This window comes from Syngnathus acus, chromosome 9, assembly GCF_901709675.1.
Source record: "Syngnathus acus chromosome 9, fSynAcu1.2, whole genome shotgun sequence".
In the NCBI taxonomy this organism is placed as follows: Eukaryota; Metazoa; Chordata; class Actinopteri; order Syngnathiformes; family Syngnathidae; genus Syngnathus; species Syngnathus acus.
The window spans coordinates 10,472,539-10,487,665 of record NC_051094.1 but is presented as its reverse complement, the minus strand read 5'-3'; the positions used below and the strand labels follow the sequence as shown (position 1 = coordinate 10,487,665).

At 42.8% G+C, this 15,127-nt stretch overlaps 1 protein-coding gene across 3 annotated transcripts in view; it reads left to right on the top strand.

The window, feature by feature from the left end:
• LOC119126827 (tetratricopeptide repeat protein 28-like) overlaps nucleotides 1-15,127 on the top strand; it is a 146,744-nt gene that overhangs the window by 119,978 nt on the left and 11,639 nt on the right. For all 3 annotated transcript variants that reach the window (XM_037258274.1, XM_037258273.1, XM_037258275.1), the window contains 6 exons: nucleotides 4,783-5,579; nucleotides 5,678-6,222; nucleotides 6,897-7,420; nucleotides 11,473-11,582; nucleotides 14,595-14,724; nucleotides 14,821-15,039. In XM_037258274.1, the coding sequence (XP_037114169.1) occupies nucleotides 4,783-5,579; nucleotides 5,678-6,222; nucleotides 6,897-7,420; nucleotides 11,473-11,582; nucleotides 14,595-14,724; nucleotides 14,821-15,039 (2,325 nt within the window). The remainder of the gene's footprint in view (nucleotides 1-4,782; nucleotides 5,580-5,677; nucleotides 6,223-6,896; nucleotides 7,421-11,472; nucleotides 11,583-14,594; nucleotides 14,725-14,820; nucleotides 15,040-15,127) is intronic.

Genomic DNA, 15,127 nt, shown 5'->3' with positions numbered 1-15,127 from the left:
CCCTTCGCGGAAAAATACTGCTGATCTTTAAAGGGAGATGATCATAAATTGAAGGACTATCGAGAGCACGTTTTACGATGCTACCTACGCGAGTTTTATTATATGTCAGGTGGCAGATATATTCCAGTGCGTTATAGGAGTCCCGTGACGACATGCCCGACCATCTACTTTATGATTGGCTGCAATATTTGAGTAGTCTTAATGTTGTAATGAGTGCGGTGTTAAAGATCTCCATCTGGTGACATCGCTGAATAAGTGTGTAGTTAGTAGCGATGAAGCTTGTTGCTCCACCGAGACAACCTCCAACAATATCGCACATATCGGACCTCTGACACCCAAGAGGCCTCACGACCACGGAGCCAATCTGCTGATATCACTTACCACTTTTCTCTCATTCCTCTTCACTTTTTGATGTCTCTGCCTTTCATTGTCTTCGTCCCCAGTCTCACCCCTGCTGATTGTAATCTGAAACTGTCAAGGCACTAGTAATTGAAACTGACTTGATGAATCGCTTAATTACCTTTAATAGCTGATTCAAGTGGAGCTGAATAATGAAGATAACACAGGATGAAGTGGAGGTTGTGAAGCTTCTGTCTCTAATTGTTCTGTTGTTGTTTTGAGTGCAGCGTATTGTTGTTGTTACTCCATCATGAGTGCCCACAAGCTCACTCGGTAGACTTGAAAACCTTTTTCTTTGACTGTGCACAAAAAAAAAAACACGAGAATGAGCAAAGCAATTACTGAGCAGCGGCATTCAAAACAAAAGTTTTAGAAGTGGGAAGAAGACATTTGAAAAACAGCAAACTGGACACTTTTATTTGCCCTCTCAGCTTGTTTTTGAAGTTGGCTGTGGTATGGGCAGTGGCTGGCCTGGCTCTGAGGCACACTTGTGTTGAGATTGCCATCCTTTAATATCCAACCACGATACCCAGCGGTACCAACAGACCTGGCTCAGCACACTTTGACCTATAAAGGATATGAACATTTTGCATTCCAGTCCCATATATTATTCAATAATTGGCCATCTTCCCACAACTCAGCAGTGTCTCATATCAGTGAAGTAGCGAGTTGCCATGTAGTTTATGATCAACACAATCTAAATTGTACATTATTTATCTGTCTGTGTGTCTCTCCGGCAAACCGCCTGTCCATCTCCGTGTAATCCAAAAGTATTATATTTGACTGTAAAACATTGAAGGCTTTAAACAAGAGATTACACATCACAGTGAGCTTCCATTAAACCTTTGTGTATTAGTCACGTTTAAAAAAAAGAATTGTCTTTTTGCATATCACGGACAGAAACACCTTTATAGGTCAAAAAAAAAAAAAAGATTGTCTTATTGTGTTACAGAAATAAATAATACATTTAATAATACATCTACATTTTACATTTTAATCAGAATACTGTACACTCAATTTATTACTTGCAACCCATTTACTTGAAAGACTATGGTAGGGTAAAATAAAACACCAAATCAACTTTTTCGCCCTGTTTTCATTCAATCCCCATTCCCGAGGGTTTCCTGGTTTCTGGTATTCAACAATTCAATGCAACAGACACAAAGAAAACAACAGGAAGATTTCAGACATAAAACATCAGCACTCACGGATATTCTGTGTTTCTGTGTATTCCCTGATTCACTTTTACATGGAAAAAGAAACAGGACATGGCAGTACGTCTGTACTGAATTACCTTCAAACCTTTTTGTCATGTACCTTGGAGTGAGAGTACTCATTTCTTCTGCTCTGGAAAACTCGTCTTTGACGTCCACTCACCCAATTACACAGCAAAGTATTCTCTTTTGCCGAAGCACTGTGATTTTGATTTTATTTGTTGCCTGTCAGGTTCAACTGACCGTGAGGTTAAGCTATTGAATTCTTAAAATGCATGAGGGATATTTTTATGCTCACCGGCTCATTTAGAATTAAAATATCAATCCACTGCATTATTGATTCCACTAAAAATGTTTTAAGAGCATCAATAAAAATACATGTCACTATTTTAAATGTGTCCACAGGAGGCACCAAATGCACAAAAACCCAGATTTGCCTGAGCACTTAGGTATAGAGATTACTTATTTGGAGGCCTAAGCCGTTGGAAGTAGATCTACGTATAATTAGTTTGACTAGTAAAGGGAGGAAGAAATAGGGGACTTTACAAAGGAATTTGTCCAGCCTATTGGCTCAGACAGGATAAATTGAAGGCAGAAAGGAGATAACCAAAAATACACAAAAATGCATTTGCCTGGAAGTGATGATATCTTTGTAATTTTAGTGGGATCTGCGTAAATATTAGCAACCTTTCCTGTCCTTTGATGGAGACGTGATGACTATCTTACAGTATGTTCTCCTGGGAAGACCCGTATGTATATCAATTACTACATTATATTCAGGATCACAGGTCTATTCCATATGACATTGCTTCATTTCTGTTTAGGGAAACTATATGGGACCTTGACTAAAGACCTGGAAAAATATTCCCCTTGTCCTTGTTCTGATATTGAAGTGAATATAGCCAAATTGTTTTGACAGTTCTTTCAAAGTGACATGCTTGTGGACAGTGCGATGACTGTTGTTTAGAGAGCTAAAGAGTAGGTTATCGAGCAGATGCAGAGAAGAAACCGACCAATGGGTGCTGTAGTTGGAGTTGGGTGCAGTGCTTTTATACTATCTGCACCGACCACCCACTTAACATGCCGCCGTCATCCTATCCTTTCTACTTCCTATCTGTCAGTCAGACAGTAGATGTTTCTTTCTGAGACTTAGGATTTGGTGGCTTAAGACCAGAGTACAACTCCATCCCTGTCTCTGTTTTGCTGACCTCTGCAGGCTCTTGCATCTTCAGCTCACTACCTCCCCCCACAGATCACTGCATACAGTAGTATTTGTTTTATTTTGAAATTCCTGATAAAATACTGACAATACAATAGTCACCAACACTTCCACAATTCCTAAATATACATGCAAAATACTACCTCATATAAGTGGCTCTCAAACGTATGGTTTGCATCCGCCTCATTTTGGAAACGTGAAGTGTTTCACAACTGTAACGCTGTCCCCACACATCCTCTAGCTCCCCTCCCTCCAATAAATTGCCTACCAAATGTCTCAGCCATTGTTTAAAATTCCCTTAATGCAGTAAAGGCTGCAGTGTCTCTATAGCTGCTGAACAAAAGACAGTGATTTACTCCGAAAAAGAAGCACCATCCCTCAAAGTCGTCACCGCAGCATTTCCCCAATGTACAGCCAGCTGTGTAATGGAAAGTGACAACACATTGCCATGCTTGTCTGTGCATCAGGAAAAATGCATAGGGCTCAGAATGTATTGGCTGGCATATAGAATTGTTAATGTGCTTTATATTTACCCCATTTTTACTGAAATCGTGCAGATATTCGGCATTTTGTAATACAGCCAAGTAGGCTGCATGCACTTTTACGTTTACTAATATTGTTGAGATTGATTTCATATCAAGATGTTGTAAAGGCAACATATTGACTTTGACAGCATACTGCGGGGGTAGTGTCTGATAGAGGTATGGTTTTATTTACGGTAATCCCCTTACCATGCAGGGGGCCACACCCCCTGGATCTCCCCTTAAAGTCCCCGCAACCACATTTTCCACCGCTGTGTACAAGATTCATTTTCAGCCAACTGCATGGAGCATTTCTGCTGGTAATGCATCAGAAGGCATTATATTCTCTGTTCGTTCTCTCGGTGTTAAGGACACCCTAACCTTGGGGAGTGACTTTGAGAGCCGTCAGTATCCCCCCCCCCCAAGCTGCCAGCATAATGACTTAACATGCTTCACAAGTGAAAGCGAGGGGATTAATGTGTGGACTAAGGAAAAATAGTTTCTTAAAAAAAAATCCTACCCATTAATATATGGGTTATACTCATGATCAAGGTTAGATCTGTATCAATTCAAATTGAAAACAGAAGCAGACAAAGAGAAAAAATGGTCTGATAGGGCGCACTTTTTTTTTTTTTAAACTAATGGCAGTACTCCCTAATTACTCTGGCTGCTTGCTAGCCTGCCACAATGCTGATATAGGACAGCCATCATGGTCAATCATTTGTTCGGCAGCTGTCTTTTCTTTCCTAGATAGTTTCTCTATCATATTGTAAAGTAACAATGCTACTCATCCTATGTACTATTGTATTCTCAGTGAATGCTGCTTGACAGTGAAAGGCAACTCAGAGGAGTCCGTATTTATTAGATATGCTGTGATGTGTTTTTACAATCCTTTTTGAGATTGCTGCTGTGAATATTATTGTGGATCTCCAGGGGAAGGTGTATGTGTGTGTGTGTGTGTGTGTGTGAGTGCGTGTGTGTGTTTGCGGCAGATGGTTGTTATTTTTCATAGGATCATATTTTATCAGAGATAATACATCCGGCACCAGCTTCTCCATTATTTATTGTTTTTTTCATGCTTATCTAAATCTAAAATTGTTTGCTGAGCTTTCCGTCAACTTCAACCGCTCTCGTATTGTTCTTCATCAGAATCATCTCAAACTCTGGCGAAAAAGCTGTAGATTTAAAATAAATAAGTGAATGAATGAATAAAATTAATTTGAAGACACAGAGACACCGCTTTGGATCGCACTACATTCATAATGGCTATAATTGTGGAGGTGTGGAGTGTAAGCAGAGAACAGATGGCGCTGAGAGCATATTTTGCAACCAAATGGCTTGTTTTGTCCTTGCTGACAAGGCACTTGCATTTTTGCTTGTGTAATTTTATCCCTTTGGAATCTTTAAACTTAATATTCTCTCTTCACAGGCATTATTCACCAGATGAAAGGAGACTACGAGACTGCACTTAAGCTCCACAAAACACACCTGGCCATTGCTCAGGAACTCAATGACTATGCCGCGCAGGGCAGGGCTTATGGGAACATGGGCAATGCCTTCAATGCCCTAGGAGTCTTTGACCAGGCTGTGCGCTACCACCGTCAGGAGCTGCAGATTTCCATGGAGGTCAATGACCGGGCCTCGCAGGCATCCACTCATGGCAATTTGGCTGTGGCTTACCAATCTTTGGGAGCACACGATCGGGCTTTGCAGCATTACCAGAACCATCTCAACATCGCCCGCGAGCTCCGAGACGTCCAGAGCGAGGCGCGGGCCCTGGGTAACCTTGGCAACTTTCACTGCTCTCGTGGAGAATTTCCTCAGGCAGTGCCCTATTATGAGCAGTACCTGCGCTTGTCCCCCGACCTCCAAGACATGGAAAGTGAAGGAAAGGTTTGTCACAATTTGGGCTATGCCCACTACTGCTTGGGCAACTACCAGGATGCTGTCAAATACTACGAGCAGGACCTCGCTTTGGCCAAGGACCTTCATGACAAACTAAGTCAAGCCAAGGCATACTGTAATCTAGGTTTGGCCTTCAAGGCCCTGGGAGACTTTGTTAAGGCAGAAGAATGTCAGAAATATCTGTTGTCACTTGCCCAGTCCCTGAATAATTCACAGGCCCGCTTCAGAGCTCTTGGCAACCTGGGGGACATATTTGTCTGTAAAAAAGACGTGGCTGGAGCCATTCAGTTTTATGAGCAGCAGTTGGCCTTAGCTCATCAGGTATTAAATAACACACATCTTTTGTACACTGTCAAATAATTCAGCAAATGCTTCCAGTGATGGTTATGATATTCTTTTTTTTTTACATCTAATTTCAGGTGAAGGAGCGCAGAATGGAGGCCTGCGCCTATGCTGCCCTCGGGGCTACGTACCGTCTCGTGCATAAATATGACAAAGCTCTAGGCTACCACACTCAAGAGCTGGAGGTCTATCAAGAGCTTGGGGACGTTTCCGGAGAGTGCAAAGCTCACGGTCACTTGGCAGCAGTCTACATGGCCTTGGGGAAGTACGCCATGGCTTTCAAGAGCTATGAAGAGCAGTTGGAGCTAGGGCAGAGGTTGAAGGATCCTGTCGTGGAGGCGCAGGTGTATGGAAATATGGGCATCACAAAAATGAATGTTGGAGTGATGGAGGAAGCTATCGGGTACCTGGAGCAACAGCTTGCTACTTTACAACAACTAAGTGGGAATGAGGCCATAATGGACAGGGGAAGGGCCTACGGAAACCTCGGAGACTGTTATGAGGCTCTTGGTGACTTTGAGGAAGCCATTAAGTACTACGACCAGTATTTGTCAGTAGCTCAGAGTCTCAACCGGATGCAGGATCAGGAGAAGGCGTACAGAGGCTTGGGGAACGGACACAGGTGAGTCTTCTTTAGTTGAAAAACTTTAGGGTATATTGCACCCTGTGCTTACCTTTATGTGCCAAAGAATTTATCACAACCAAGGTGTCTACAATGAAAATATATGCTTGCTCATCCGGAAAAGTGTTTTCTTTGTGTGTGCTATCAGCGCCATTGCAGTCAAACCTGGTGGTATTAGACATGCACGAGTTCAGAGGGACTTAAGTCGTCACTCACAAAGCCCTCTCATCTTCCCATAGTTCTCAGCCAAGTACTTGCTATCACATTACATTAAGGACTGAAGTGTTTCATTCTCATACCTACCCATACTCTTTGAACTGGCAATAAACAATTGTTGATATCCCGGAGACTGTCGGAGCTACGGTAGCTGTTTGAAGGCTAGGAAAGCCAGTTAAAGGTTTAGCATGGGGGACTACAATCTAGAGGGGGCTTCTTTCCAACAATGACCCGTCTCGCCTTGTATATATCAGACAAAGCGATAATTTTAATTTCGGATCCAAGCCTACAAATTTCTACAGTTTTTTTGTTATGCAAGTGTCCTCAAAAATAAAATACTGCACGCTATGAACACCTAATTCAGTACACTTTATTGTATTTATAATTGTGGTTGCACTTTGCATCATTATAGTGGACATCTGTATCTACTTTTTGACACTTTCTGTTTCTCTCGTTAGGGCAATGGGAAATCTCCAACAGTCACTGGTGTGCTTTGAGAAGCGGCTAGTGGTGGCTCATGAGCTGGGAGAGTGTGGAATCAAGGCTCAGGCCTACGGTGAACTGGGCGCGCTTCACAGCCAGTTGGGCAATTATGAACAGGCCATCTCTTGTCTGGAGCGTCAACTAGTCATTGCTCGTGACACCCAAGATCGACTCCTGGAGGGTGACGCCAGTTGTGGTCTCGGCGCCGTATACCAAGCGATGGGAGAATATGAGACAGCGCTGCGTTGCCACCAGAGTGACCTTGAGATCGCGGAGGAGACCGGAAACACCACACGCCAGGCTCGTGCCTACGGGAACCTGGGCCTTACCTTTGAGTCCCTGGGAAACTACGAGAGGGCAGTTGTGTTCCAAGAGCAGCATCTAAGTGTGGCGGCCCAGACGAATGACTTGGCTGCCAAGACACTAGCCTATGGCAGCCTGGGGAGAACACACCATGCACTGCAGAACTATTCACAAGCTGTCATGTACCTGCAGGAAGGTAAGTGAGGCAGCGAGAACAGCAAAATGAGTATTGCCTTTGTTTGCCTGAGCTGATAGGCTTGGAGTTTGGGAATATATGAATACGAAATTCGCAGCATATTTGTCGCTAAGCCTTTGCTACATTTTTATTAGGATATGTACTTTTGTGTGACTGTATATTGTGTTTGTGCTTATGAGTGCATGGGGGATTCAGGGTACGTTTTATGCATCTGGTCTTGTCTCTCTTGTATAGGTATCCGAGTGTTTGTGTCTGTGCAAACCTATGTGGATTCCCGCCAAAGCCCTTTTCCTGTTTACTGCCGACTGTTCTACTCACCTCTGTATCTGCTCTCCGCAGAGAGTTTCTTTGCAGCGAGTTGCCAAAAGATATTTTCTCACAGTGGCACATTTCACCAGTCAGATTATAATGAAAAGAAAACCCTCATCTTAGAATCTTGAAAATTGATTATCTCAGTCAGTGCGGATGTGATTGGTTGTAGTCTGCCATTTATGTGTGCTAAATATCCACTCCTCTAGCTTTGCACAAGACCATTAACAGACCTCTTGCTCAGGCATACCCACTGTTTTATGGCCCAAACCCGGTTTGAATCCAAGAAAATTGCAGCTCCTATGTGGGGCAAGTCATAGCTCACCCTGCAGGGAGCAAATGCTAGGAAATCAGAATACATCTGCTCTAGCTGCCAGGAATCGGCATTATTTGTATTATCTGGGTCTTAGGAACCCGATAGCCCCTCTGCAGACCCTGCTTTTTGAACCTTAATGAGAACAAAAGCGACAGCCCTTTCTGTCTTCACACTGTCCTGTTGTCCCCTGTGCTGTCCTTGTATTGTTCTTTGGTCTGGCTCTGGCCTTCATTACACCTGATAGCCAATTATTTTTGGCCAATCAACCAGGACCATAAAGTCCAGGTTTTGTTTGTGCGTGTATGTGTTTACGAACTTCTATTGGTAGTTTCAAGCTTCGCACTACAATATGTTTTAATTTTGCTTCCCCAAAAATATCAATTAGAAGGAAATATATGAAGTAGAGCAAACACTGTTTTTACCATATCACCTCCCTAGTCAGTTTGTGTGCATCAGCGTCTGATGCTGTATTCAGTGCGATGCAGATCGCTCTCGTCAATTGACGACATACCAATTAAGACAGAAAAGACCGTGTCTCATCTTCTCATTTGCTGTACCCTTCTAGCAAAATTGTGACATAACTTCAAAGCAATTAATTAATCAATCAGAGTTTGGCTTAGTTCCTCCACCTTTTCAACTCTGAAATGTCACAAAATAGCTGCATCAGAACGTACAGAATATTCAGCTTCAGGCTGCCTTTGCTTTTTACACTTTAATCGTGCAGAAACCGTTTTTTGTTTACACAGTGACGCGGCGTCAGATGCGTAACATCAGCGACAGTATCTGATATGAGTCAGACAGTGACAATCGCTTTCAACATGACAGAGCTGAAGAAATAAGTGTTGAGCGTGAAACTTCACAACCCTTTCTTGGTATTTTGGAATTCTCTTTTACTCAAGCACCGTCTGGCCTCTTATTGCTCAGAAAGTGAAATAATGGCAGGAGCATCAAATGTCTTTGTGATCAATTCGAGATTAAGAGCCGGACCTTCTAATCAGTGACCTCTAACATCACAAATGGTCTTTTAAATTCACCCAATTAATAGGCATAAAGTCTGAATGTGCAGTGCGTGAGGAGTCATTTTACATATCAAACATCAGTTAATTGATTCATACCTCAGCATGGAATTGTATTTATTTTTTTGCCCTCCCCTTCCCGCTGCCCATCCCCTCCTCGAAAAATCAGTTTTACAATGAACTGGTCCCTGGTGTCAAAAAGGTTGGGGACCACTGCACTACAGTCTCAAGCTTCCCCTACAGGCTCTTGATTGTACCGCCTTACATTTGCGGGTTGTGGTGCATACATGGGATTCCGTGGTCTTTTCCAAATGCATTTGTATGCGATATTTGCACATAAAAGCTGTGTCTAAAGGCGGAGGTGTGTGGTCCTTTGGGGCTGCAGAGATTCTCTCATCCATCTGTCAATCCACCTTTAACATGTTCTGTGGTTGCTCTACGGGAGTAGCCAGGCACAGCCGCATCTTGGTGTCAGCCACTGCGACGTGACTGTGCCTGCGGGGTGCACCCAAGGCTTGCTTGGTGACAGTGACAGACAGAGTGATCCAGAGAAAGAGAACAGAGGGAACATGAGCGTTTGGAAAGCAGAGAAACTGGGAGCGAGAGAAAAGAAAGATGTCAGGCGGGCATAGAGGCGAATCAGAGATGGGCATGAGTCATAATTCACATGTATTATTTCCCTGTCAAATGGAGAATAAAGAAAACATAGAGTTGGTTGACATTCCGGCTTGATCATAAAATAACTATAACAGAGCAGCTCAGAGAAGGAGAGGCTTCCCGTGCGCATGTGTGTGTGTGTATGACTGTGTGTCTAGGCAGATGAAAGGCTCAGCGCTACAGTTGGGATGAATGAGGGGTGAGGCTGTCAGAATGAAGAGGATAATTTAGATCTGTTTCCTTTCTCTTGTTCCGGCGCCTAATGAGCCCTAAACAGTGCCGAGGCCCTGTGAGCACTGCCGCCTCAGTCGAGATGAAACAGGTAGAGGGGAAGCACAGAGATGAGAAAATGAGTCGGGCGGTAGAGGGAAAGAAGAGCAGAGCCGATGCATGGGGGAAAAAGGGAGGGCGTGCCGACAGGGAGGTTGTGTGGGAAGATAAGGGGGGCGGGGGGTAGAGGATTTTTGGTGGACTGAATCAGGCTTCAAAGACTGCCGGCTCGCGTGGCCGTAGAGGAGCCATTAAGTCTACGGTTACGTGGTGTGTTGGTAAGGTTTGTGGAATAGTTTCAGGTCATGCTCTCTGTTCTTGGCCTCTCTTCTCCGGCCACAGACTGTTTTCCAGTATTGCCGGGAAAACATAGTACAACGAGCGTGGCTTGGCCCATTTTCTACTCGCTCTGACCAAAAGCACGTCTAGCCATCACGTTAGCAAGCTGAGAGAATACATTTTTACTTTTATAAGTGCTTTTAAGTGACTTCCCACAAGCAATGGCTTATTGCATTCTACTGACCGTTTGCAGCGCATTTAACATCTTATGTGGGATGTGTGGCCCAGCAGTCGGCCTTTGTATTTCTCTCAAACCTCCATCCGCCCCCTGTCATTGTTCTTGGTCAGACAACATTTTCTTTTCGGTAATTGTGCAGAACCAAGTACACGGCAGGCAGGCTAAAGACACATTCAGAGATATGACATACACATCAGTGCTTGAGCGACTGTAAGTGAAAGGCAAACTGCAGGCTTGCAGATGATCTGCCACAGCTAATTATTATGTATGGTCACCTTGCACGCTGCGCATATCAGCTTTGCAAGCTCCCGCTGTCTCGCTAAATAGCACAAAGTACCCAGTACCGCTTTACATTAAGGCTGTCCTTGTGAAAAAGTCAAACATGGACATTGATGAGTTTATTATCAGTTAAAACTAATCAATTGCAATAAATTAATCATAAATATGTGTGACCCTCTGGTTCCAAAATGAGCGTTCTTTAAGGTTCACTGCTTTTTGCTGCTAATTATGAGGATAATGACTTCTTTAATTTTACATTGATAGCGATGAATTCTCAACTACTTTTAAAATAGATGCGATCTTGGCATTAGCTTTTTTAACAAACCCTTTTTTTGAGGTCCACGTGTTAAACTTTGCTCAAGGTTCATTATTAGATACTGATGGTTTGTAAACATTTGTAGACGTGATCATGAAATGATGTGCTTTGTTGTGTAAGCATAGGCTGTGTGTTTGCTGAGTCAGTTGATCTTCACTATTGATTGGCGGACAGCCTTTCGCTAAGAATGTGTGCCTTTGAAAGTGCCTGTCCCAGTGTGAGTTGCAGCTCAGAACCAAAGCCAAATATTTAAACCTGCTCACGGACAGAACATCAACGTAATGCCACGCTTACATCTGTTACTTCGAATGAGTCCACCTGTTCTCGATAATTTCTGTCTTGTCTTCTCACTATTCTTCCTCTCTCTGACAGGCTTGCGGCTTGCAGAGCAGTTGGCTCGACGTGAGGAGGAGGCAAAGATCCGCCATCGTCTGGGGCTGTCTCTGTGGGCCAGTGGGAATCTGGAGGAGGCCCAACATCAGGTGAATTATCGAATGGTTTCTCCTTGACTTCAGTAACAGACATATGTAAATTACCCTTTGGAAATGCACTGCACTGTATTGCAGCCAATTTACATGTTTAAAGAGGAGAACAGTGGAGGAGCCATTAGGACCATGACTGTGATCTTGGTAAAGTTAAAAATGAAATGATGATGTAGGTACTCAATAATATAGTTTGGAACGCGAGTATTCAGTAATGACCTCTCGGTGGGTACAGAATCCAAATGGAAGAGAATAGTTTCGGACAAACATTGGCTGCTTTACAGCTAGAACATGTCTACTGGCACTATGCTGTGGAGAACATTGAATTGGTAAATGCTGTCGTCTCAGCAGCATCTCTGAAGACTGCTTTTCTGTCTGTGTGTATTGTTGCGCTCCCAGACCTCTACATCACACATACACACATCAGACACACACTCCCCTGTTCAACCCACTGCCCACCTGCCAGGCATGTAATATCCCCTTAACATCTCTTGTGTAGCCATCCACACGCCACCGTTTGAAATTTTATTTATTTTATTTTTTTGCTGTGTGGATATGGGGATGGAGGTCCAAGCCCTTTTTCTCATAATACTCAAAAATATGTGCATCTACTTCTACGTATGTGTCGCAAATAGATAAAGTAGTTTTCCATCCTGCACTGTGACTGTTTTCAATTTTCTCAAAGACCAAAGTGAGGTAGTGACTCGACGATGAGTGTTCTTGAGTCATACAGAGGAATTTTTATTCAGTTAAAGGCTAAGCAAATATTATCCTAGCAACAGATTTCCTTCTACATGTTGGCTTTTAACTACAGCATGAATAAAAATGAAAAAATAATATATGGTCCCTTCCGAAAGCATTGCTACAATTTGTGTATGCCTTTATAGAAGTACTAAAAGTGATGCTGATTCCATTATTTTTGCAGTAGACAAAAAATTATTGGGTATGACGTCATGAGTAAATATGAGTGCAACATTGCAGTGTTTATTTCCAGGTATTTACATTTTGATTCAGTGACACAATTTAGTATAGATAATTTCGTGTATATATAAGCATGTATATGAGGTCATCTCACTTACTCACAGATATCAGATTTTTATTGTTCATTGGTTTAAACTTTGAATAGCTCTGTATTAGGGTGTTGATTAAATTCATTGTATACAATCAATTTTCCTGTATACACGGTGGCAATGATAACGTTTCCAATTTAGATTCAGTGGTTGTTCTTGAATGTGTTAGCCCCGATAAATCCCATGCCCCTCACTTATAATTGATATTCATAAAGCATATGTGCAGGATGAAAGCACTTGACCTCACATTCTTCATCCTCTCGATACGTAAAATCATTGGTATGGACCTGTTGTTTACGGTGACACTCGGATTGACCTGTGGTAATTTTAATCAGGACAACAATACTTCTCTGACAACCGCTTGACATCCAATTGTTAGAAGAGCAATAAAAAATCAATAAATTGACAGTTACCTAAATTTCAGTGCTTTTCTGCAGATTGAACATTTTGTTTACCGTTGATGTCATTTGTCTGAGAGGAACATTCCCCGGTGGAAGGAGTTCTTTCACAGAAATGCCGAGAAGAGCGTGCGCATCCAACTCGCATCACTGATTCCGGATGACACTGACATTTACTTAACATGTCCGATAAAAGCCACGTTAGACTGGGTGACATTTTCAATTCGCATCCCTGTTGTCTGGACCACAGCCTGACCGGTCACCATAGACACAACACATCTGGAATTGGCGGTCAAGATACTTTGAGAAATGAGTTTCACTTCTAAAGGCCTGCCTGCAAAATCTTACAAATGGAACTAGTACTGCGGTAATCAGCCTGCAGCCCTATCAGCGGAATTACCCGGGGACTCACAGCTTCTCCGAGCACTAACGCAGAAGAGTTAACAGATTCTCTACTGATCTCTACTCCCCACTCCCTCCGACAGACTTTGCAGCATGACCTTGGGATATTCCAGATGAGCTACAGTCTATGCATGTGTGCTAATAAAACTCTCTCTCTCTCTCTCTCTCTCTCTCTCTCTCTCTCTCTCTCTCTCTCTCTCTCTCTCTCTCTCTCTCTCTCTTTCTCTCACACACACCACCACCCTCAATCAAAACACTGTTGATACAAATCATTTCACCTTGAGCTGCAACCCTTTATTTACTGCAGCCGTTTGTCTTGTGTGACTGTGATCAAGCCTTTGTGTTGGCCGCGACTCCCGGAGAGTGGCTCTGTAGCACTTTCAGTCATCCTACAGCATGACCATTGGCACAGGGTTAGGAAATCAATAAAGGCTTCAATGAATCAGCACTCTTAGCCAGCTCCGTTGGGCAAAGTGCAACACTCTCCACTACCATATCTTTCCATCATTTGCCTGCTCTTCTAAATACAAAATGCTTGGCACTGACTAAAATAATTAATTTACCACAGGGATAGCAAGCAGTGTGTAAATACTGCCCACCAAAGATGCCTAGTTAATGATTAGCTCTTTTTCCCTGTCCATTCAAATAAAAATAAAAAAAACCTCAAGAGATACTCACTTAAGTTGCTTAGTAATTCATCAACAAATTCAAGTGGCTTTCTTGTTTAGACAGCTGGTGAACATGCTTGATCGGGTAGGTGTGATGCTACCACCTAGTGGCAGAAAGCTTTTTTTTTCATCAATTCACACATTTTTATTGATAGAAATGTACTGCTCCCAGATTTCATAATTCTTAAGATATCTTAGCAGTGCAGTGCCTGAATTATGATCTAGCAACTAAATAAAAAAAATGATTACTTGCACTTCTTACCCCTCTGCAGTCTCTTTTTAGGTGATAGATCAACATTTTAGTATGATTATATTTGTACAAAATGTACAGTTTAAAATTGACTGTGCCGCTACATGCATTTAACCTTAGATAAGCTCTGAGACTTGATCAAAAAAAGCAATAACAAAATACACTCATGTGAATTTATAGTTCAATGGTATCTGAATTACAGTTCTTTGCTATCGTTGTTGCAGCTTTACCGGGCATCTGCATTATTCGAGACCATCAGACATGAAGCACAGCACAGCACAGACTACAAACTTTCCCTGTTTGACCTGCAAACCTCTTGCTACCAGGCTCTCCAAAGGGTCCTTGTGAGCCTAGGTATGTTTCCTCCTAACTTCAAATTCTAGTCAGTTACTTAAGACTGCTATGTTTTGGATGTATTCTCTTTTGAGTGCCAATTTCTGCATACTGCAGGCCACCATGATGAGGCTCTGGCGGTGGCAGAGCGAGGACGGACACGAGCTTTTGCTGACCTTTTGGTTGAAAGGCAGACTGGCCAACAGGAGTCTGACCCCTACACCCCAGTAACAGTGGAGCACATTTTGGACAGCGTCAACAGCCAGAGGGCCTTGGTACTTTATTTTTCCATGGCTGCTGGTTACCTGTACAGTTGGCTACTAGCCCCAGGAGCAGGTAAGAAGTAGACTTGGCTTGGAGCATGTTTACTCAACATCTATCTTGGATTTTCTAAGGCTAAATTCATAGCTAGTTTATGTGTGCA